We start from the raw sequence: 24,273 nt of genomic DNA, 5'->3' as shown, positions 1-24,273 counted from the left end.
GTTGTGACAGTGAGATCGTCCATAAAGGCTCTGATGGGGGGCTGTCGAATTCCAGACTTCGACAGAGGGCCTCTGCATTCCGTTTCAGCTGCCTTGACTACCATGTTCATGGCTAGGGCAAAGAGGCAAACTGAGATTGTACACCCAGTTATAATGCCTTTTTCAAGCCTGTGCCAATCTGATGTTATGCTCCCGGAAGTGACCCTGAGCCTGAAGTTCCCGTAGTAATTCAGGATGAGGTCTTTGATCTTCTTGGGTACATGGTGTCGGTCCAGGGTAGTTTAGTTTAGTTTAGTTTAGTTTATTAAGGATCCCCATTAGTCTACACCGCAGTGGAGACTATTCTTCCTGGGGTCCAGGCAAAAACATCACACAATCACAAAACAAAAGATTAAAATGCAGTACAACATGATCAAATAATAAAATGTTGTAATACAAAAATAGCAACAACAAAGAACCAAAAAAATAATAATAACTTCGAGTTTACATAATATTGTTCATAACAAAGATAAAAAGAGCAATATAAAAATAGATATATATATATTTTTGAAAAAAAATAAATAAAACAAAGAACCAATGGCCTAAAATATATACATTAGTGTACCAAAGACAAACAATAAGTGACGAAAAAAGTTCCCTCCACCATTTTCTACTGCTTGTCCCATAATCAATAAAATAGTCAATAAAAACAGTCATGACATTAGGTACAATCTAGAATAATCTCTTTCCGCAATACTTCTCCTCTTAGTCTATTCTTAAAACCCACTCTGCTGGTGATTGATACCAAATATTGTGGAAGTCGATTCCAGTAAGTGATTGCCCTATACATTACAGTCTTTTTCAAAACATCACTTTTGGGTTTAAGACGGGTGAAAGCACCTCTTAGGGCTAACCTGGTACCATAGTTGTGACTTTCACTAGCAAGCAACAGCTGAGAATACAGATATGAAGGTTTATGGTATGTATAGATTGTTTTTAAAAATAGAATCAAACTACACGCTAGTCTTTCACCAACTCTCATCCATGACAATTCATTATGCATGATCTCAACGCCGGTCCTAAATGAGCAATGGAGAGCTAGTCTGGCAGCTCTGTTTTGGGTAAGCTGGATTTTATTGAGTTCTTGTTTAGATGCATTGGACCAAATTGCTGGGCAGTAGTCAATATGTGACAATACAAGGGATTGTATAACTTGTTTCGTAGTTGTGTTAGTTAAAAAATAGGCACTTCTTATGATTGAGATGCTTCTGTTCATTTTTTTTACTATGTTATTAATGTGAGTAGTAGTCTCCACGAGCTTGTGGGGTATGGAGCCGTACGCATTGGCAAGGTCAAGCCAAAGCACAGCAAGGTCTCCCTTACCCTCCCGCGCCTCCCTGATCAGCCGGGAAACCACACCGGTATGTTCCAGGCATCCTGACACACCTGGGATTCCACCTTTCTGGACCGAGGTGTCGATGTAGGCATTCTTGAGGAGGAAGTCAGTCAACCTTCTGGAAAGGATGCTGAAGAAGATCTTTCCCTCAACGCTAAGGAGCAGATGGTCCTGAACTGCTCCAGCTTGGTGGAATTTTCCTCTTTAGGTATCCAAACACCCTCAGCCTGCCTCCACTGGTCTGCAACAGTTCCTCTGCGCCAAATCACTCGCAAGATCCTCCAAAGGATTCTAAGGAGTTCCGGGCATCGCTTGTACACCTTGTAGGGTACTCCACTGGGTCCTGGAGCTGAACTGGCTCTGGCTGCAGTAACAACCTCCTGGATTTCCTTCCAGGTGGGCTCGCTGGTGATGAATTTGACAGTGGGAGATGGTATGTCCAATAAGGCACTGAGGGGCCCTAGCTCTTTCTCTTTTTCAGGGTCGCTCAGGTTGTTTTTCAAGAAGTTGTTAACTTCTTCTTTGGAGCAAACTAGACGCCCACTGCGCTTCTGCCCCGACAGCTGTTTGATAAATCCAAATGGATTAGCTATGAATGTAGTTCGCTTCCTGGCTCTCTCTCTCCTGCGCCTCCTGTGCCATTCAGCTCTACGTAGGGTTGTCAGTTTCTTCCTGATGATGTTCCGGAGTTCAGCCAATGGCGCCTTCTCCTCCTCAGATGCTGCCTTGTACTGCCTTGCCAGGGACCGGAGCTCCTGCCGCAGTTGATGGATCTGTTCTGCCCTTCGGTTCATGGTGTAGTTGGAACTGATGGGCTTGTCCTCTTCCACACCGAACCTCTCTGCTCCATAAGAAACAATGATGGTGGTCATGGTCTGAAGCCGTCTGTCGACATCCCCTTTGGCTATTGATTCGATGATTCTGGCTGTGTGCTCGTCGAATTGGTGCCACACTTTGTGTTGGCTTGCAGGAGGCCACTTGATACGAGACTGCTTAATTACTTTGCTAGGAGCTGGAGGGTTTATCACATGGAGGTTCTGGGCTCTGTGGGGTGTCTCCCGGCCGGGCTCCTCCGTCGTCTCACCAGGACTCGGTCCTGTGCGCTGTGTGTCACTCTCCTGCACCAAGCATTTCATTCGACCCTGATGGATTTTTAGGCCACACTCGTTCTTGAGGCTCTTGCCACAGATGCATCTTACGGTTGTCATTGTCGTTAAGCCGTTTGCTAAAGTCGTCAACGTTGGATCCGTCCTGTTGGGGAACTCATCCTCCCCCCCTCTCGGGTTCCCCTGGGGGTATTTCTCAGTAGGTCGTTCTGTAGCTTAGTTGGGTTTCTCCCTCACGGAAGATGCAGGTTGGGATGCTACCCCTTGCTGCCCCGGTCGCCGTCTTTCCGAGCTGTCAATTGTCTCTCCAATCGTCACCAGTCTGCTCCTGGTTGCCTCCCAGCCTGTTCCTGGGTGTCACTGGCTATGCCAGTCCGAAATGATTGTAAGATACATCCTCAGATGCACTGGGAAACATCCTCAGTGATGTGCCTGAGATCACCGGGGGTTTCGGGTCTTTCAACATCATACCCCCTCCCTCAGGTGACCCAGCCAGGGTTGATCAGACCCCAGCTTGTGTCCCAGTAGCATTGGCCCACAGTTCGCTCCTCCTGATCCAAAGCCATCTAGAGGCTCTCTCTGCTGCCTCCATGGTGGTCTTGATGGCCTTCCTTTTTCCATCACCTGTGATGCCAAGTAGTGTAAACACCTTGCACAGTGAGCGGCCAGCAAAGCCTCTACACCCCACTTCAATGGGCTCACAGCGTGCCCTCCAGCCTCCTCTGCGGCATTGCTCGACTAGCTCCTGGTACTTTGACCGCTTCCGCTCGTTTGCCTCCTCTATGCGATCCTCCCAAGGAACTGTCAGCTCTATCAGTAGCACCTGCCGTGAAGATACTGATGTAAGCAAGATGTCTGGCCTCAACGAAGTTGTTGTAACATAGTGTGGAAACTTTAGCTGCTTGCCCAAGTCCACTCGAAGATCCCAGTCCAATGCTGAGGTGAGGAGCCCGGCTGCTGGTTTGGGCTGTGACTGTGGCTGCTCTCCAGCCCTGACAAAGGCAATTCTCCTCTTGCCAAGTTGTTGCTCGCAGCTATTGTTTTTGGCCACGGCTTTAGCTATGGCTTCAGCAACGGTCTTCAGCACTTGGTCGTATAAAATATAGTATAAAACGTAATCAAATATATGCACATGTACGACGTTAATTTTAGTTATTCTCCAGTGTAGAGGCCTCAAAGGTGGCGTTTTACCTCAAATCCTCAGTGCCGTGCATGTTTAGTTTTTGCCTTGTTATTGTCAATAGTGCTGTACGTGTGTGTTTGTATGTGTCTCTGGGATCACTACCGCCCTCTACCACCAGGAGGCGGGATTACTGCGAGCCTCACCCAGTGTGTCTTTTGCAGCCGTTTTATGATTGCTCAGCACAAGAAATACGTTACACACATACAGTTGTTGACAAAATACACTGTACATTATATACCTCAGCTAACTAAACTATGGAAATGTATAATATAATTAATATGCAAGACACTTCACCCTTGCTCCGGATGGCTGCTGGTTAGCGCCTTGCATGGCAGCTCCCGCCACTAGTGTGTGAATGTGTGTATGAATGGGCGAATGTGGAAATACTGTCAAAGCGCTTTGAGTACCTTGAAGGTAGAAAAGCGCTATACAAGTATAACCCATTTATAATTTATAGCAATACGGTCTCACTGCACAGCAGGCCAGCAGTTAGCCGAGTCATTGCGCAATCCATGGCGAGGCTCAACTGGCTGGTGACTCACCGCAAGTCTCTTCTCAGTATTTGAACGGCAAATGTGAAAATTCAGCGATTTTTAATAAAAATAATCTAACACTGGTGAAGTTAAATGGAAAATAACTTTATAGTATAATCACTGGATACATATAACAATTTCAAAGTATAATCACTGGATACATATAACAATTTCATGAATTTTTTTTCTTTTTACATTTTTTTTTCTTTCCATGATGGCACGTGAGGCCCCGCCTCACCTGCCTCCCCTGACTGCACGTCACTGGGAATGGCCAAATAAAGAAGTTGATCTTACACAGGATTTGTTTTTTAAGTTAAGGATACTGACCACTCTTTACTTAGCCTAATTGTTCATATATCATCAAGCGCATTCAGGATTTCCCTCACAGCAGTCGGAGGACCCAAGCCACAGATAAAAGCCTACCATATAAATGTCTATATAAAGCCCTGTCTCCATGACAACTGGGCGAAGACTGTTATTAGCTGGGAAGGAAATTCAGTGTTTGAGAGAAGTTAAAAGTGTACCTGGCAGACGACAGGGAAATGTTTCCTGTGGACATGAAGGCCATCAATGCCCAGAGGGAAGACAGCAGCGAGAGACATCATGCAGCCCACGGCTGTCATGTTGTTCAGGTAGGGCTGGGAGTTCTGAATATACCTGAAACCATAACAGAAATACACAGAGTGATAAGCAAACATGTGCTTACCTAAAAAGATACCGTTTATAGTTCATACTTAGTCAAGGGATAATTGCTGGGTGTCACTGCAAGAACACTCCATCATCCACTGAAGCTAATTTTTGTCTCATAAAAGGTTTTTTCTATTCGTGCACGTACAAACGCCACCTGTGACATTGTCTTCTAAATAATCATATTAACTGTCAGCCAGTAAGGCACACCTTTGAGATTCAGGTGCACCTGGTTGACGTACATTGACTTGTTTTACACTGAAGGGCCTGATCTACTAAGATCAAAATACCACATGCTAAACAGCGTGTGCAATTTATTGATGTGTATTTCTGGTCTTGTCACCCCCTCCCGGGTAGAAGGGCAACACGGCAGTGCGGATGGATCAAAAGAGACATCGGAGGCGCTTTGCTGAACAAAAAGTTGCTTCATTACATGTGAGCAACATTATACAGGTCTGCAGTGCCTGGAGGAGCTCAGGTTAAAAATGAAAGACTCCTTCCTTTGGAGAAGCCAAACCATCAGTTTTATATTCCTCCTTCCTGTCTGTGTGTGTGTGTGTGCTAAGTCAGGAGAGAACATCCTGACCATAAAAGGAGATGTTTGTGTGTAAGTGTCTGGAAAGACAACAGATGTATAACTTGTAGGTTGATGTTAAGATAAGTATGGAATCTCTCCTCCAGGATAGAGCTATAACTTTTGCATTCCGAAGCCTGGTTTTATTACTTCTTCTCGTGAGAGAGCTAATTCCAGTCCACATGCGATTGTCCAACTACGGCTCCTTAATCTATTATGGGCTTAACCGTTAATTACTTAAACCTGGTGGTTCGCTTCCTCCAAGTTGAATATAAACATTCACCATATGTAGACCATAATATGAATTAATTAATTTACTTGACTATAAAATAGCGCGTAGTATTAGAGGGCGTTTTGCGTGTGATCTACTAACACAGCGTGTACAATTCAAAAGTGGTGCAAACCGGCTTATTTAAATGAGGATTTTGCATAAGGCCTACCACGGAGACACTTGATATGTTACTGCACATTCATTTTATCATGCTCCTACATGTGACGTTTTGCTATAGTTTCAAACATGCAGGAGATATCTACAACATTTTATGGGCATTTTAGACACAGTCCAAAGTGTATCTACAAGGGAACCCACTTGTTTCCCCCCTTTTTTTTTTTTTAGCAATTAAGGTGCGCTAATGGGAGAGAGGCTGCACTTACTGTGCTCAAAATGAAAAAATGCGTATTTCAAGAAGTTTTTGTCATATAGCAGATATATTTATATTATATATTCTAAGTGAAAAAACTAACACCATCAAAACAATCTAAAAGACACCAAAATGCATCAATGCGTTTTCGTCAGCCCCTTAAGTCACCCAGCATGAAGCTATACAATTATAAAAGGAAAATATGTCTCCTATTTTTTTATTTTTGACAGTTCAAATATGTTGACACACACAAGTAGGGCAGAGGATTCTCTGTCCATCGTCTATCTTTGCAGATCAAGCACCGATCCTGAAGCGGCGTTAGTAACTGTCAGTTTGCACATACTTTTTAGATGTGCAAAATAAAACACAAAATAGTGCTCTCAAAACGTGTGTTAAAAAATCATATTGCATGTGATGTATAATGTATTTGCATCTTCTCCTCCCAGTATTGTGGCCGTTTTGATAATCAGCTTATATTTTGCAAGTTAATTAAGACAGAGATGCAAAATGGAGATTGCACATTTTTTAGTACATGCAAAGTTGGATATTGTTATGATCTATAATCATACTTTTCTTGGTTTGGAGCACATTTAAGTCTAGCTGACTCGCATACTTGTCTGTTTTCGACATAAATGAAATTGAAAATCAAACAAGCCAATGCTTGCACATTCACTTGTGATTTTCACCAGAGACGTAAAGAGAATGAGTGATAATAAAGGATTTTTTTGTATAGTTTTGTTATTTTTGTGATTTCACATGTCTTTTTATATCTTGACTACAATGACAATGAAGCTCTTATACGTGCTACAAACTAAACAAAACTAACTTAGTAATGGAGTTATATTTTTGCCTTAATTTCTAGATAGCAAAGGCAGATTTTGAGGACCTCAACATTTACATTTGATACCTCAAAATTAAGGCACAAATATAACTATATGTAGCTACCTTGGGATATGAGTGCCCCAGTTCATGTGTTTTTCAGAAAACAACAGGTCCCTCAACTAATTGTTGTACTTGAAGTTGCAAGCACAAATCCAGGTTAGGAGCCTACCCACCACTAGTTGGCATAGCGAATACAAATGTGAATCCCATCAGATCCGACCATAACATCCTGTCATGTTATTATCTTATAGCTAGAAATCGACATAACGTTTTTCTCAAAAATGGGTGTGAAAAATGAGTGTGAAGGACAGTGCTTAGAAGAAGAGGATGATATTCATTGAATTAAATAAATAAATAATTAAAAACATAACCGAGCATCTAGCCGACTTGTTGAAGCAATTGGAGCCTAGCACTGCTAACCTGCACCATACTGAAGCAGAAGGGGTCGAAAATGCCAGCTAAGGACATTAAAATAATATCTAAATGGTGGACATGTATCCATGAAAATATGGAGAAGCTGCTAACACTAACACTGTAGAAGACTGTTCTTCAACGTAAATGTTAACGTTGATAAGGAATAATGTGCAACTAGACAGAATGTCACAGTGATAAAAAATAAAGTTGACAACATGTCGACATAAACACACATTTAATTTTATTTTTTGTCCTGTCCAGCCACTCAGGCAAATTGTAGTGTTGATGTAAATGCCCATATCTGTTGTACAGATTTACTTTAAAAAGAGAAACGTGGGATACTTCTCTTGTTACCTTATTTGTATTTGACTTAATTAAGTTGATTTATTTATTGTTTGGCACAGCGGGACTGGAACAGGAGGGGGTTAGAAAGAATGAAAAAAGGAAGACAAAGGGAGAAATGGCGGAGACAAAAGGGGTTTAAGACAGAGAAACAGCAAAAACAAAAACAACAACAACAGAACAGCATCAGCAAATACAATATGTACAAATATGATACGAATAATTATAACAAAGAAGAAGTTAGTGCAGTAATTATTAATAACATAAAAATGACAAAGAACATTATTGCACTGCAAATAGAGCCATCAAACTAACAATAGAAATAACACTATAGATAATGAATAACAATAATAATTACCTTTATTATCAACAATGCAATTGTCTCAAATGCAACAATACATATATGTATTGAATTGCAAAAGAAAGCAGATAAATGGAGGGGAAGAAAGAGAAGAAAACTATATTAACCTTCTAGATTGTTATAGCAAAAATAGGTTAAGCTTTATCAGTGTGCCGGGTTTTACCCAGTTTTCCCTAGGGCAGGGGTCGGCAACCCGCGGCTCTAGAGCTGCATGCGGCTCTTTAGCGCCGCCCTAGTGGCTCTCTGGAGCTTTTTCAGAAATGTATGAAAAATGGAAAAAGATGAGGGGAAAAAAATATATTTTTTGTTTTAATATGGTTTCTGTAGGAGGACAAACATGACACAAACCTCCCTAATTGTTATAAAGCACACTGTTTATATTAAACATGCTTCACTGATTCGAGTATTTGGCGAGCGCTGTTTTGTCCTACTAATTTTGGCGGTCCTTAAACTCACCGTAGTTTTACATGTAGAACTTTCTCCGACTTTCTAGGACGTGTTTTACGCCACTTCTTTTTCTGTCTCATTTTGTCCACCAAACTTTTAACGTTGTGCATGAATGCACAAAGGTGAGTTTTGTTGATGTTATTGACTTGTGTGGAGTGCTAATCAGGCATATTTGGTCACTGCATGACTGCAAACTAATCGATGCTAACATGCTATTTAGGCGAGCTATATGTACATATTGCATCATTATGCCTCATTTGTAGGTATATTTGAGGTCATTTAGTTTCCTGTAAGTCATCTTAATTCAATTTATATCTCATGACACACTATCTGTATGTAATATGGCTTTTAATTTTTTGCGGCTCCAGACAGATTTGTTTTTGTGTTTTTGGTCCAATATGGTTCTTTCAACATTTTGGGTTGCCGACCCCTGCCCTAGGGGAACAACATTAATATGCAGTATGTTTGATGAAACGTGATTATATGCATGACTGTATGTATGTTTATGTGCTTGTGTATGTACAGTATGTGTACAGTGAATGTGCATGTGGATGTATGTACTGTATTTGTATGTATATGGGAGCAATTATACCTATGTATGTGGGTAAGTACCAATGTGTGCGCATATGTATGTATGAATGAATGTACCTATGTACAGTATGTATATATGAATGAATAATTGCGTGTATGTACGTATGTATTTGTGTTTGTTTGTACAATATAATTGTCTCCCAGTATATGCGGGCGCCAAAGTACGGCCCCAGCAACCCAGAGAGCCCAACCCAAAACAGCAGGTGCGGTGCCCAGGGAACAAGGGACCACCTGGCAGGCCAGCGGCCAAACGTAGCCAGATGCACCCAGCAGAGGACAAGCCACGGGAGATGCAGGGGATAACCATCCCCCAAGCCAGCAAGAGACCATACCCCACATGGGCAGAAAGATGGGACGCCCTGCCCGAGGGGCCCAGAGACTCTCCGCAGCCGACGGGAAGACCGCCACGCTCAGCAAGAAACTGGGCCCTCACAAGCCCAGCCACCTCCAGGACAGCACGGCAGGGGTCGTCCTGCCCAAGTCAGCCACAGCAGGACCGCCCAGCACGGGGCCAAGGGAACCACCCGCAGGATGGAGATGGAACATCCAGCAACTGCCCAGGCAGATCCTCCCCCTGAGGAAAGAGGAAGAGGCCGCCTTGCAACACTGCAGAATACCATGCAATGCACCGAGGTGCCACGAGTGACGCGGGGACAAGGCCCAGCAAATGAGATTGAATTGAAAAAGTTCTACTGTAATTGTTCTCTTGTTAGATTTAGACTAGGGATCATTAACTGACGGACCACGGTCCAAGTCCCAACACAGACACTGTCCCATACGGACCTTGACAATTAATTATTTTAGTATTTTAAGTTTTAAAAAGAGCGCTTCAATTTGGACCGGCACATCTTTTATAGACATTACTGTACTGGGTCATTGAATCAGGATATATACCAATTGCATGTGAAAAATGTTCTGGATTTTAGTTGAAATTGATTCACAGTATGTTCATATTTTCCCTGTGTCTTGTACTAATTGTTGGTTTCATCATCTGGTCACATTCGCCACATTCGTCCAATCCCCTCCTTTCTTTCCTACCTTCCCCCTGTGTCCTGCTAAGCTGTCGACTGTCATGTAATTAGTATGTATGGTTGCTGTGGTTCTCTTGTTTCTCTTCCGCTCTTGTTGCTTCATCAACATTGTGCCTGACGTCTATTATTTGTTGTGTAGTCAAGTCGTGGTTTGTGCTTGATCTACATCATTTGTCAAAAAGTATGTTTTTTTTCATGTTTCCTACATTTGGGTAACATGACTCTCGCCAGATCCTTTTAGTTCGCTGAGCTCCACACAAGAATCTGGGAGTTCTCAATAGGAGATGTATTTCAGAAGGTGAGGCCTTGTAAAAAATAATTGTATGTGATTGGATAAACCACTTGTCCGCTATCTTGAATGACGTGCTACTTCAATCCCTGTCATCGAAATCAACCCGTGACGCTGATGAGAGCGACGCTGGGAAATCTAAACCTGGTCGGAAGAAGAGCTAAAACGTCCCTGCCACCAATAAATGCCTTCAAAACCGTTCTCTGTTCATCTTTTAAATAATTAATAGTCGATAGATTCGACAAAACAGTTGCAATAGCAGAATCTATATCAGCACATGTTTGATATAAACAGTCGCTTTGGCGCTACGTCACATCTATGAAATTCCGCCCGGCGATCCTAATTGGTTCATTATTTTTTGCTATCTGGAAGGAGTTTGCAATGCCTTATAGCCCAGACCCTTGTGTGGACCTCAACGAACTACAAGGGTCTGGCGAGAGTCAGGTTAACGTTTGGGTCCATCATGCCTAAAAGACACTTTCACATCAGATATCCTGACGTCTGGCACAAAGGCATATAGACTCTAAAGCAGTGCAATGATCCTTTTATCACACTCAAAAGTATATTTAATGACATAAATACAATTCTTCTTCCATGATACCGTTGCTTTGTCCTCTGCTCCCCTTTCAGATCACCTCTTTTCAAGTGAGGGGAAAAAAGCAAAGCACAGCTGGAGCTGATTGGCAATAAGTTCACCTTTAAACTACGAAGCTCCAGCAAGAAGACCACCATTTCTCGGCTGCATTCTGAACAGGCATTGTTTTTTTCATCATCGATTTGACTATTGCTCTTACACATGGTTGTAACAATTACCAGTATTAATAATAATGTAAATTAAAAATTGTAATTAAAACAAAATGATCGTAACCATGATTGATCACCTCATTTATTTTAATTATATTTTTAATAGCTGCACTCAGATGAACTCACGGACTGGTGATACTGCTTATTTCCCGAAGAAGCTCGCCGGCAGCTATTCAGACAATAAACCAAGTCATTTAAAAGTATTATACCGTACAGGTAAATATGAAGAATAATACGCGGACGTTTCTACATACGACAGTAAGTGAACCCATGTGACGTCATATTAACTGAAAGTAAAGAACACTGTTTAGCCTTTATCATTAAAAAACACTTAAAGAAACAGAAGAAGATAAACATATTTAAACACTCTAATACCAATAATATGGCCCCAAAGAAGCCAGAACAATATGTAATGTTTCTTCTTGTCAAGGAAAGGATTTTGTGTGTTTTTTATGCATTTGATTTTTTCAATACAGCTTGGTTAAACTATTTTAGCGTGGTCCAAGTACTTTTTGAGTACATTCAACAATACCGTGATAATAATGACAACCGTAATATTTTGGTCACAATAACAATCAATACATCCCATGGTTAAGAATGATCTATATTTGCTGAATATTCCTGCCTTTCCTCGTTCCTTTCCACTTGCCCATTTTTGTTTTGAGCTGGTTCTGCTGAGACTTTTTCAGTCATGGTGGTTTAGTTACCTTTACTGTAGTTCCTGTTCATATATTTGGGGCGGTGTGGCTCAGATGTTAGAGTGACGGTCAGCCTACCTACCCATGGCAAGCTATGGCTACAAATGTAGCTTACCAACATCATAGTGTGATGTGTAATGAATGAATTATGGGTTCTCAGTTCTCACTGTAAAGTGATTACATTTTCAAGAAAAGCGCTTTGTAAAAGCTAATCCATTATTATCATTATCACATTTGTATTTACATACAATCAAATACTGTTATTTGTACGTCACTTTTGTCTCTGCATCTGTGGCCCAAACCAACCAACCAACTTCACACCCAGAATCCGCTTATCTTATAGAGTCACAAGGAAGCTGGAGCCTATTCAAGCTGATTTAAGACGGAGGCTTAATACGACTAACTAAAAAACATAAAATCCCCACAAATCAGCAATCACCAGATACAATGCAACATATGTCATGTACGGCAAGAGTTCTTAACCTTTTTGATCTCGGCGCCCAACTTTTCCACTACAGAGGGACCCTCAACCCACTCAAGAATAACACTGAATTAGTAATTTTACTCATGATTTTAATCATATTCAATAATTATATCAAACCTACTTACAGTTTACAACCTTGTCAATCTAAAATATTATTTATTTAACACATAAACCTTAAAGGCCTACTGAAATGAATTTTTTTTATTTAAACGGGGATAGCAGATCTATTCTATGTGTCATACTTGATCATTTCGCGATATTGCCATATTTTTGCTGAAAGGATTTAGTATAGAACAACGACGATAAAGATTGCAACTTTTGGTATCTGATAAAAAAAAGGCTTGCCCCTACCAGAAGTAGCGTGACGTAGTCAGTTGAACATATACGCAAAGTTCCCTATTGTTTACAATGATGGCCACATGAAGTGAGAGAGATTCGGACCGAGAAAGCGACAATTTCCCCATTAATTTGAGCGAGGATGAAAGATTTGTGGATGAGTAAAGTGCAAGTGAAGGACTAGTGGGGAGTTGAAGCTATTCAGATAGGGAAGATGCTGTGAGAGCCGGGGGTGACCTGATATTCAGCTGGGAATGACTACAACAGTAAATAAACACAAGACATATATATACTCTATTAGCCACAACACAACCAGGCTTATATTTAATATGCCACAAATTAATCCTGCATAAAAACACCTGCGTGTTTGTTATGCTAGCTCCTAGCTCCTCTGCTAGCTCCTAGCTCCATAGAACACGCCAATACAATTCAAACACCTGATCAACACACACAATCACTCAGCCCAAAAGACCGTTCACCTAACCCAAGGTTCATAAAGCTTATATATTTTTAAAAAGTTACGTACGTGACGCGCACGTACGGTATGGTACGTGTTATGCTAGCTCCTATGCTAGCTCCTAGCTCCATAGAACACGCCAATACAATTCAAACACCTGATCAACACACACAATCACTCAGCCCAAAAGACCGTTCACCTAACCCAAGGTTCATAAAGCTTATATATTTTAAAAAAGTTACGTACATACGCAAAAAAAAGTTGCGCACATACGGTCAAGCGATCAAATGTTTAGAAGTCAAAGCTGCATACTCACATACTCACACATAAAATGGGATTCATAAATAACTGACAAATACATTTACACACAAACTTAGTTTTCCTGACGAAACTCTCTTTACACACGGCTCTGAGTCAGTTGACTGAGTGACACAAGACAAGCTCAAACAAAAGCCACAAATAATAACTATCCAGACTTTATAAAACACAACTTTGCCAATGAGGGTAACGAGGGTTCAGTGTGTGGAGTCTGGGATCACACTATCTAATGCAGCACTGAAGCTGTCCAAACATAAGAAGCATCTATCCAATGCTTGTGAGAAAGATGATGGATTACTTTAAAAGGAAAGAATATGAACTGTATGTGGAATGTGGAATACTGTATGTATCCCTGATGTGGGATCTGAACCGAGGATGTCGTTGTGGCTTGTGCAGCCCTTTGAGACACTTGTGATTTAGGGCTATATAAATAAACATTGAACTGTAAATGTCACATAAATTAAGAGCAACTTCTGGCTCTGACAGTTAAAAACAGTTAAAAACTGTTTAACACTTGGATTTGGAGATAATAAGGCTGTATTTTCATTTGTGCATACATTTTATTGACGATTTCCTTATGAAACATATCTATTATTGTTAATATCTATTAATTTAGTTATAAATCATTTAGCAGAGCTTAACTGCATGTAAATTACTTCTTAGTAGTGTTGTCCCGATACCAATATTTTGGTATCGGTACCCATGGCAAAATTATTTCGATACTTTCCGGTACTTTTCTAAATAAAGGGGACCACAAAAAAAATTGTGTTATTGGCTTTATTTGAAGAAAAAAAATTAGGGTACATTGAACATATGTTTCTTACTGCAATTTAGTCCTTAAATAAAATAGTGGAAATACTAGAAAACTTGTCTTTTAGTATTAAGTAAACAAACAAAGGCTCCTATTAGTCTGCTGACGTATGCAGTAACATATTGTGTCATTTTCCATTGTATTATTTTGTCAACATTATTAAGGACAAGTGGTAGAAAATTAATTATTAAACTACTTGTTCATTTACTGTTAATATCTGCTTACTTTCTCTTTTAACATGTTCTATCTACACTTTTGTTAAAATGTAATAATCACTTATTCTTCTGTTATTTGATACTTTACATTAGTTTTGGATGATACCACAAATTTGGGTATCAATCCGATACTAAGTCGTTACAGGATCATACATTGGTCATATTCAAAGTCCTCATGTGTCCAAGGACATATTTCCTGAGTTTATAAACATAATATACATTTTAAAAAAACGAAAGAAGATGTTGTGATGCCAAAAAATATTGATGTAATCATAGTAGTATCGACTAGATACGTGCCTATACTTGATATCAGTATAGTGGATGTCAGGTGTACATATGGCATTTGTTTACATTTTGATGCCGGTGAGCTACGGTGTGTAGTGAAGAATGTTTAGCTATTCCTCGTCTTGCAGGGATGATACTTGTAAGAAACGTACTTTAGTTGTCACCATGGAGGCGAGGATTAGTGATTTAGAAGTAGCTACAACACTGCCGACGGCGGATGGATGTTAGCCGCTAGCTAGCTAGCCATGTCTTAAAGCACCTCTTCCTGAGGGCGTTTCAGTGTTATAACTTCACCTTTATCGTTAGTTTTTAAGCCAAAATGTGTCCGTTCTCCCTTTTCTGTTTACACATCGTGTCTGCTTGTAAGTACTCCATGATTGTGCGCTACTGAACATGATCGTCTGTTCGTAAACCAGCAATGACACGACGTGACGACGACGCGGGCGCGCGGGGGTGCGGGACCGGTACGTTTCAGAGGCGGTATCTTACCGAAAATGATTCATTAGTATCGCGGTACTATACTATTATCGGTATACCGTACGACCCTACTTCTTAGTATCTATTTTTTTATTCAGCCTTACCTAAGCCTTGTTGGGCATGTATGTGCTGGTTTATTTCTTAAATTAATAATGTCCTTTGTGATTGACACATGGCATAGACCTGTAAAACTGTAAGTAAGTTTGATATAATTATCAAAAAGGATTAAAATTAAGAGTACGATGACTAATTCAATGTTAATATTTGAGTGGGCCCTGGGACCCTCTGTACTGGAAAAGTTGGGCCCTAAGGTCAAAAAGGTTAAGAACCCCTGGAAGTTGGAATTTCTCCTTGTGGAGATTGCATGTTTTCTGCATACTCTGACTCTCTCTCACAATCCCTATACAAGACCTGAACAAACATTTTTCTTTTTTTATGCATTCTAAGTCATAAATAAATAAATGCATATAATATTATGTCGATGGGGGCTCTCTACTCCGCCCACAAAACCCTCTAAATAACCATCCAAAACCCGCCAACAATACTCTATATACTAGGGTTGTACGGTATACCTGTACTAGTATAGTGCGCGATACTAATGAATCATATTCGGTACTATACCGCCTCTAAAAAGTACCGGTCCCCACCCCCCTTTTATTTTTTTAACGGGCATGACGGCGCATAGTCATGACATTGCTGGTTTTACGAGCAGAGGAGCATGTTCGGCAGCGCACATTAACGGAATACTTACAAGCAGACATAGTGTGTAGACAGAAAAGGGAGAATGGACACGTTGGCTTAAAAACTAACGATAAAGGTGAAGTTATATCACTGAAACGCCCTCAGAAAGAGGTGCTTTTAGACATGGCTAGCTAGCTAGCAGCTAGCGTCCGTCCGCAGTCGGCAGTGTTTTAGATACTACTAAATCACTAATCCTCGCCTCCATGGCGACAAATAAGTACGTTTCTTACAAGTGTCATCCCTGCAGGACGAGGAATAGCTAAACATGCTTCACTACACAGCGTAGATCACCGGCGTCACAATGTAAACAAATGCCATGGGTGGATCACACCTGACATTCACTGTAATGATACCAAGTACAGGAACCTATCTAGTTGCTAGTACTATGATTACATCGATATTTTTTAGCATCACAAAATATTTTTCTAAATTTCCTATTATTTTTATAAACTCAGGAAATAAGTCTCTGGACACACGAGGACTTTGAATATGATCAATGTATTATCCCGTATATACTTGGTATCGGATCGATACCTACATTTGTGGTCTCATGCAAAACTAATGTAAAGAATCAAATACGTGATTATTACATTTTATCAGAAGTGTAGATAGAACATGTTAAAAGAAAAAGTAAGCAAATATTAACAGTAAATGAACAAGTGGATTAATAATACATTTTTACAGTTTGTCCCTCATAATGTTGACAAAATAATAGAATGATAAATGACACAATATGTTACTGCATACGTCAGCAGCTAAATTATGAGCATTTGTTTGCTTACTTACTAATAAAAGAAAAGGTGTCTCGTATGATCACTATTTTATTTAAGGACAAAATAGCAATAATAAACATATGTTTAATGTACCATAAGATTTTTTGTTAAAATAAAGCCAATATTGCAATTTTTTGTGGTCCCCTTTAATTAGAAAAGTACCGAAAAGTAGCTAATTACATTTTGGTACCGGTACCAAAATATTGGTATCGGGACGACCATATATCGTGACCTGAATATTAAACAAATATTAACGATGTTGCTATTATAAGCGCTAACACAGACAGACAACTTTTTAGCGGTGGATTGATAAACAGGTAAGTAACCCTCTGCTGCTTTTACTGTGAGCTGGCCACAATGTCCTGCTGCTCCCGCATCATCACGTCTCGGCTCGTCAAAGTTATTTTAGATTATAAATCATGTCTCTCATCTGGATACTGGGAAGATTTTGCCATTAATCTAGAAGTTGTTCATCTGTGACATTCAGTTAATACCCGGAGATGGGGACCAACACACACAACCGAAGACAGTGTCTGCAAAGAGACTTTTCCTTGTTAACTCTTCGTGTGCGTCATAATTGATTCTTCATATAAACAGGAAAATATGGACATTCTATCAGTCGTCATCGAAGTAAGAGCAAGCATTGTACAGTAAGCTATCGTTTTATTTTTTTTAGTTTGTATTTCCTATTTAGCACTTAACAATACTGCTACATGATGCTTAGTGTGTCACTAAAGCTGGATCTGTTTAGCAGAGCTTCTAAAACTTGTAGCTCATCCTCCTTTTATTCAGGATGAACAATATAAGTTTCTGGATCATAATTATTCCCAAATTAATCGTTGTTGGCTCTCACAAAGTCTGCATGATTTGCATTGTTTTTGGTGATGAAAGGATCTGTGATTCCTACCTCTGTGTTACGCGATGACGTGTCTGGTTAGATAATTTTCTCTCAAAATGGCTCAGGAATCTCGGTGAGATTGATACTATTTTGATCATATCTATTTACTCGCAAACTTTGTAAGTATTTCGGTGTCATACATCAGATATACTGTATATGGTAATAGCTTCAATATTACAAATTCAATCTATTCTTTCTTTCTTTTAGTTTATTTCGAACATGAACACATTTACATCATAATACATCACACAATTTCATATCATTTCATTTACATCATGCCCGAAAAGGAGTAGGAAGAAGCAAAGCTTATTTAATCCTCCCCTTTCCCACTTCAAAGCGTTTACAATTATATAAAATCATTTACTGATCTTTTTATATAATAAAATAACATCTATGAATTGGTATACACAACAGTTTGTAATATATAATTAATTAATTCAGTCATTATTAACATACTGAGATGAAGAATATTTTCAATAAGGTTGGAAGTTTTTCTCAAAATTCTTCTTCTTTGTACTTTGTAAGCACTATTAATTTAAACAACCTCTTAAACTAGAACATGTCAGTACAATTTTTAACTTCTTTACTTAATCCATTCCATAATTTAATTCCACATACTGTTATGCTAAAAGTTTTAAGTGTTGTACGTGCATATACATGTTTTAAATTATGTTTTCCTCTAAGGTTATATTTCTCCTCTTTAGTTGAGAAGAATTGTTGTACATTCTTTGGTAGCAGGTTATAGATTGCTTTGTACATCATTTTAGCTGTTTGCAATTTTACCAAATCACCAAACTTTAATATTTTTGACTTAATAAATAAAGGGTTTGTATGTTCTCTATATCCAACATTATGTATTATTCTAACTGATCTTTTTTGTAACATGGTTAACGAATGTAGCGCACATTTGTAGTTATTTCCCCATATTTCTGCACAATAACTCAGATATGGTAACACTAGTGAGCAGTAGAGAATATGAAGTGATTTTTGGCCCAGGACGTGTTTTGTTTTATTCATTATTGAATTTTTTTTTGCCACCTTATGTTGTATGTTTTGTATATGAGATTTCCAGTTCATTTTATCATCTATAAATACTCCCAAAAATCTGGTTTCTTTTACCCTTTCGATGTCTACTCCGTTTATTTGTATTTGCGTATGATGCTCTTTCCTACTATTACCAAATAGCATTATTTTAGTTTTACTGAGATTCAAAGATAGTCTGTTTTTGTCAAACCATCTTTTTAATTTGTTAATTTCTTCTGTTATTATTTGTATTATCTTCTGTGTGTTCTCTCCTGAACAGAAAGCAGTTGTGTCATCTGCAAATAAAACTAACTTTAAGTCCTTTGTAACTTTACAAATGTCGTTTGTATAAAGATTAAACAATTTTGGTCCCAGTATTGATCCCTGCGGCACACCACAGGATATATCTAGCCGTGTTGACATATTTTCACCCATCTTCACATATTGCTTCCTGTTGGTTAAATAGCTTCTTACCCAGTTCAATACAAAACCTCTGATGCCATATCGTTCTAATTTTTGTATTAAAATATCATGATTAATTGTGTCAAATGCTTTTGTTAAGTCCATGAATACTGCTGCCGCACATTCTTTACCATCTATTGCATTGGTAATTTCCTCTGTTATTTTAATTAATGCTATTGATGTTGAGATATTTGCTCGAAATCCATATTGGTTCTCCACGAGCGTCCCACTTTTGTTAATAAATAAATCTAATCGACTATTGAATAATTTTTCCATGATTTTGGAGAATTGTGGAAGTAATGAAACTGGTCTGTAGTTAGTAAACTGGTGTACGTCTCCATTCTTATAGATTGGTACGACTTTTGCAATTTTCATTTTGTCTGGGAATTTTCCGGTTAAAAATGATACATTGGTGATATATGTCAGAGGTTCTGAAATGTCTTCTATAACCTTTTTTATCGTTACCATATCTATTCCATGACAGTCGGTTGAAGTCTTGGATTTACAATTTTTTACAATTTTGATTATTTCTTCTTTTGTTACACTTTTAAGAAACATGGAATTGGGATTTCTGTCTATGAGCTCACTCAAGTCCTCAACTGACCCATCATCTGCATTTGGAATTCTTTGATCCAGATTCGTTCCGATATTAACAAAATAATCATTGAAACGTTCAGTTATTTGGTTCATATTGTCATTTTTTGTATGTCCATCTAGAAAGTACTGGGGGTAATCTTTCTTAGCACCATTTTTAATGATGCTATTTAGGATGCCCCATGTTGCTCTCATGTTGTTTTTGTTCTTGTTTAATAATTGACTGTAGTATTCCTTCTTACATGTTCGTAGTACACCAATTAGCTTGTTTTTATATTTCTTATACTTATTTTCTGCCTCTATAGATCTTTGTGTTATGTTAAATATTCGATACAATGTGTTTTTTTTGTGACAAGAATTTTTAGTCATTTTGTCATCCACGGTTGGTTGTTTTTCTTTTGCTTCTTACTACGTTCTTTCCATGGGCAATGTTTATCATAGAGTGTTAGAAAGGTGTTGACAAAATTCCCATATGCATCATCTACATCATCTGTATATAAACATTGTCCCAAATTTGTTTCCTCAGATCCTTCTTGACGAAAATCATTCCTTCCTCTGTACATAGTCTTTGAAATGTCTTTTTGTCAATGTTCTTCTTCCTGTAGTTCCCATCATAAATAGTAAAGGCTGGCAGATGGTCGCTGATGTCGGTTGTTAACAGTCCACTTGTTATATTAGTATCAAAGACATTAGTGAATATATTGTCAATAAGTGTAGCACTGTGACTTGCAATTCTGGTTGGCCTTGTGATTTGAGGATACAAACTCATACTATACATTGTATCTGTGAAATCATTAATGGACTTTTGCTTGTTGGGGTTCAAGAGATCAATGTTGAAGTCTCCACATAAAAAGAGTACTTTTTGACTGATTCCATTGAAAGTTCCCTTAATCCAGTCTTCAAATCCTTCAATACTTGAGTTGGGTGCCCTATATATACAACTGATCAATACATTTCTATTTCTTTCATGACATATCTCAATGGTTATACACTCTTACTATTACTTGCTTTTCCACTCTACTGGTACTTTAATGGGCTCTCAAATAGGGACAGCCGGTTTTCTGTCTACTAAGCTAGCAAAAAGAGACGTTACTTCTTTTATCGAACATTATGGATGAAGGTGGGCATAAACCACAACTTGTTTTTTTCTGATATTGGACTGATATTTTATATCAATAACTGATGGAGACACCCCTACCAAATATTCACCGGCAGTGTCTCTCAGTATTCCTCATATAATTAACACAACCAACATAATCATTTATTTGAAGTTTGTTATCAAGGTAAAGACAATACCCACTGTCTTTTTGGCTTCATTTTGTCTTTCTTCTGACTTTTTGGGGAAGATTTGGGGCCATATTATGATTTTTAATTTCAAACACTTCCTTGTAGCCTACATAACATGTAAATGTGGTGCATACTCCGCTATTGCCATTTCTAAAACAAAGTAGGGTACGGTTATAACTTATATCTGCCAGTAGATTTGAATTAGAAGCGCTAAAACTACAACATGGCGGACGGGGAGAAGACCAAGTAACCACCATTTCATGTTATGTATACCACAAAGAAGTGTTTTTCATGTAGAAAAAACAATCATCAAATGACCCCTTTAAAGGGGAACTAACATTTTTCGGGATGTTTGCCTATATTTCACAATCATTATGATGATCATTATGACAAAAACGCATGTCTTTTTTTTTAGGATTCTAAAAATAAAAAACGCTTGCATATGCGGCTAATGGGAGTTCCCTATGTTGCCTTCAAAACCCGCTATTAATGTTTTTATAGTAACAGACACGTTCATAACAATATGTAATATGCACAGTATTTACCGTATTTTGGTCATTTTTAGCATTACATTTCAGTGCCCATAGCAACGCACTACCTACTTCCGGCAACAAAGGTGTGTGTTTTCAAATCAAGGAAGATTTTGTAATAGATAACTAACATGACTAATTTTGGACAAATGAGGATTCACAACCTTATTAATTTGAAGTTGTATATGCGGAGGAACTGCTAGTTATAGAGGCTAAGCGAGCACAAAGAGAGGGTGAAACGTTGAAGCAGACAGAAGCCGAGAGAGTCAGGATCGACATGACTTGTTGGTGTCAGTCAGGAGATTGCCAACATGTGTTTCTGCTGCACTGAGTGGCAAACAAAGTTTTTATCGATGGAAAGGCTTTTTGCACCTGGCGAGGGGGACACTGCTCAGAAAAAGTGCATCCCAACTGTTTGCCCTAACAAACCCCGCAGTGGCACCTACCCAAAATTAACTGGAAAAAAAAACGTCCCTGGCCAGCTGGACCAAACGGACAATTGTCCATCGAGTAAGTCACTATAGTATTGATCATGATACATGCAGCATGTCATGTTTGTTATCACAACTACCGACACCGTCGAACTCGCTGTGCACAAACAAAACATGAAAGCAAGGTGGGTGTAGTGTCTTGCCCGAGTGACTTGGATGGTGGAAGCTGGCACCCTCAAGTTGCTTGCACGGCCACAATACAGTCTGAGCCACGCCGTCCCACATATATGTTGGATTTGATTGGCTTTCAGAGCTGTGTCGTACACGCACGTGAGTTCCCAGTGTGTGCCTACACACAAAAGAGATCTTCACTAACAGAAGAATTTAGAAACTGATACAATGGCTGCCATGCTGCTGTTAAACAGGTAAGCACAGATCGCTCCAAACCCCGCTCTTGCAACTTGGCGTTGTCTCAGTGTGTGTGCAGAAGGGGAGTATCTTAGATGGTTTGACCTGGACAGACGGCGGGGTCACAATGATCGTGGCTCTTTCTTTCTTTAAGTATCCACCTAACCAGCAGCTTTAAACTGCATATTGCACCACTATTATTGTGTATGTGTTTGGTGATGAGCAAGTATAGTGCAAGTTTTTTCTAAAGCTTAGTTCCTAGAAACAGCTATCTGCTACTGAAGAAAATGACCCCTTGAGGACCAGTGAGTGTCAACTAAAACACTAACGGTGCAATCAAGCAGTTAAAAAAGAGAATGCGCAAGCCTTTAATAAATAATAATCAAATATTTAAAGATTTTTAGCAAATTACCACAAACAATAAATTCACTTTTATAAAGTAGTAAATGTTGAGAATGTGTGTTGAAATGAACCAACACCATCATTTAGCATGCCTTCCTGCTGTTCAATCTTAGCAAGGTAAAATACAGCAGAGTGATGCATGCTGGGTGGCAAACAAAGAAACTTCAGGTAGAATAGTTTTAAACCTCAGGGAGCAACATTGTGATAAATTGTTCCCTTTTGCAGAGAAAAGTGCAACCACAAACACATTGAGTTTTGCAGTTTTCCAGTAAAAGGTGAGATTGCAAACCTGACACTGCTGTTGTAGATGTTGAAGGTGAGGCAGATGACGCCCAGCAAGATTCCCAAACCAGCCAACACAGACATGGAGACAAATAGCTTCTGTGACAGATAGCGGAACTCCTCGATGACCATTGTTTGGTCTGCTGGGGGTCCAGAGCCTACAAAGAAAAGACAATGAGAAGATAATGTTGATTGTTAGTTTTAGCAACGTTAAAGTTAGGTAATTTTATTTGGTATTTGGTTGAGTTCTCTTGGACACGCAAGTTACATGATGAACATTGCTTTATTACATGTGCACCAAAAATATGTCTTGGTTTTCATATATTCTCTCAGTTTTAGTATGATTAAGCACATGTTGGTCACTTTTTTTTATTATTGAGTATGTATGCAAAATATGCCCCCACAGAGCTAAATTAAGATGTAGTATACAGTAGTAAACCAATTAAAATGATTGTGAGCCTAGGAGTCTATGTTTCTGGTCTTGCATGAGGGAAAGACTACTTTCTTGGCTGTATGGAAGCATTTTTAAATTGGGTTTCAGAATTTCAGGGGCATTTTTTCCACCAGAATTGTTCCCAAACTTTTACCTTTGATCCAAGAAAGTTTATTGTCTCAGGCTCCCCTAGAAAAGATTTAATGTCCCAGGTTTCCTCCAAAAGCGCCATATCAGTCCTAAAGGTCCAAGGGATCCAGCAACTAGGACTAAACCCTAAAGGACCCAGTGGCCCCAAAATGTCAGAAATGTGTCCAAAGAAGACTTGGGCAGGGACAATTTTCTCCAAGTGCACTTAGATTCAATTTAGAACATGCCGTACCGTCGAAAGTTAAAGTTAAAGTACCAATGATTGTCACACACAAACTAGGTGTGGTGAAATTTGTCCTCTGCATTTGACCCATGCCCGTGTTCACCCCCTGGGAGGTGAGGGGAGCAGTGAGCAGCACCGGTGGCCGCGCCCAGGAATCATTTTGGTGATTTAACCCCCAATTCCAACCCCAGGATGTTGCTGAATAGACAGTATGTGTAACATTTTTTTATTTCTGACAGTTCAAATATGTTGATACACACGCGTAGGACAAAGGATTCTCTGTCCATCGTGTGTC

The 24,273-nt window shown here is 39.2% G+C and overlaps 1 protein-coding gene across 2 annotated transcripts in view; it reads right to left on the bottom strand.

Annotated features, from left to right (window-relative positions):
* LOC133656006 (gamma-aminobutyric acid type B receptor subunit 1-like) overlaps positions 1–24,273 on the bottom strand; it is a 507,931-nt gene that overhangs the window by 122,152 nt on the left and 361,506 nt on the right. For both annotated transcript variants that reach the window (XM_062056726.1, XM_062056725.1), the window contains 2 exons: positions 23,180–23,330; positions 4,722–4,854 (listed from right to left, as the gene is read on the bottom strand). In XM_062056726.1, coding sequence (XP_061912710.1) covers positions 4,722–4,854; positions 23,180–23,330 — 284 coding nt within the window. The remainder of the gene's footprint in view (positions 1–4,721; positions 4,855–23,179; positions 23,331–24,273) is intronic.

The sequence above is a fragment of the Entelurus aequoreus genome, linkage group LG08 (genome assembly GCF_033978785.1).
Source record: "Entelurus aequoreus isolate RoL-2023_Sb linkage group LG08, RoL_Eaeq_v1.1, whole genome shotgun sequence".
Classification (NCBI taxonomy): Eukaryota; Metazoa; Chordata; class Actinopteri; order Syngnathiformes; family Syngnathidae; genus Entelurus; species Entelurus aequoreus.
The sequence above is the reverse complement of the archived record's forward strand: the minus strand, read 5'-3'. Positions and strand labels throughout refer to the sequence as shown.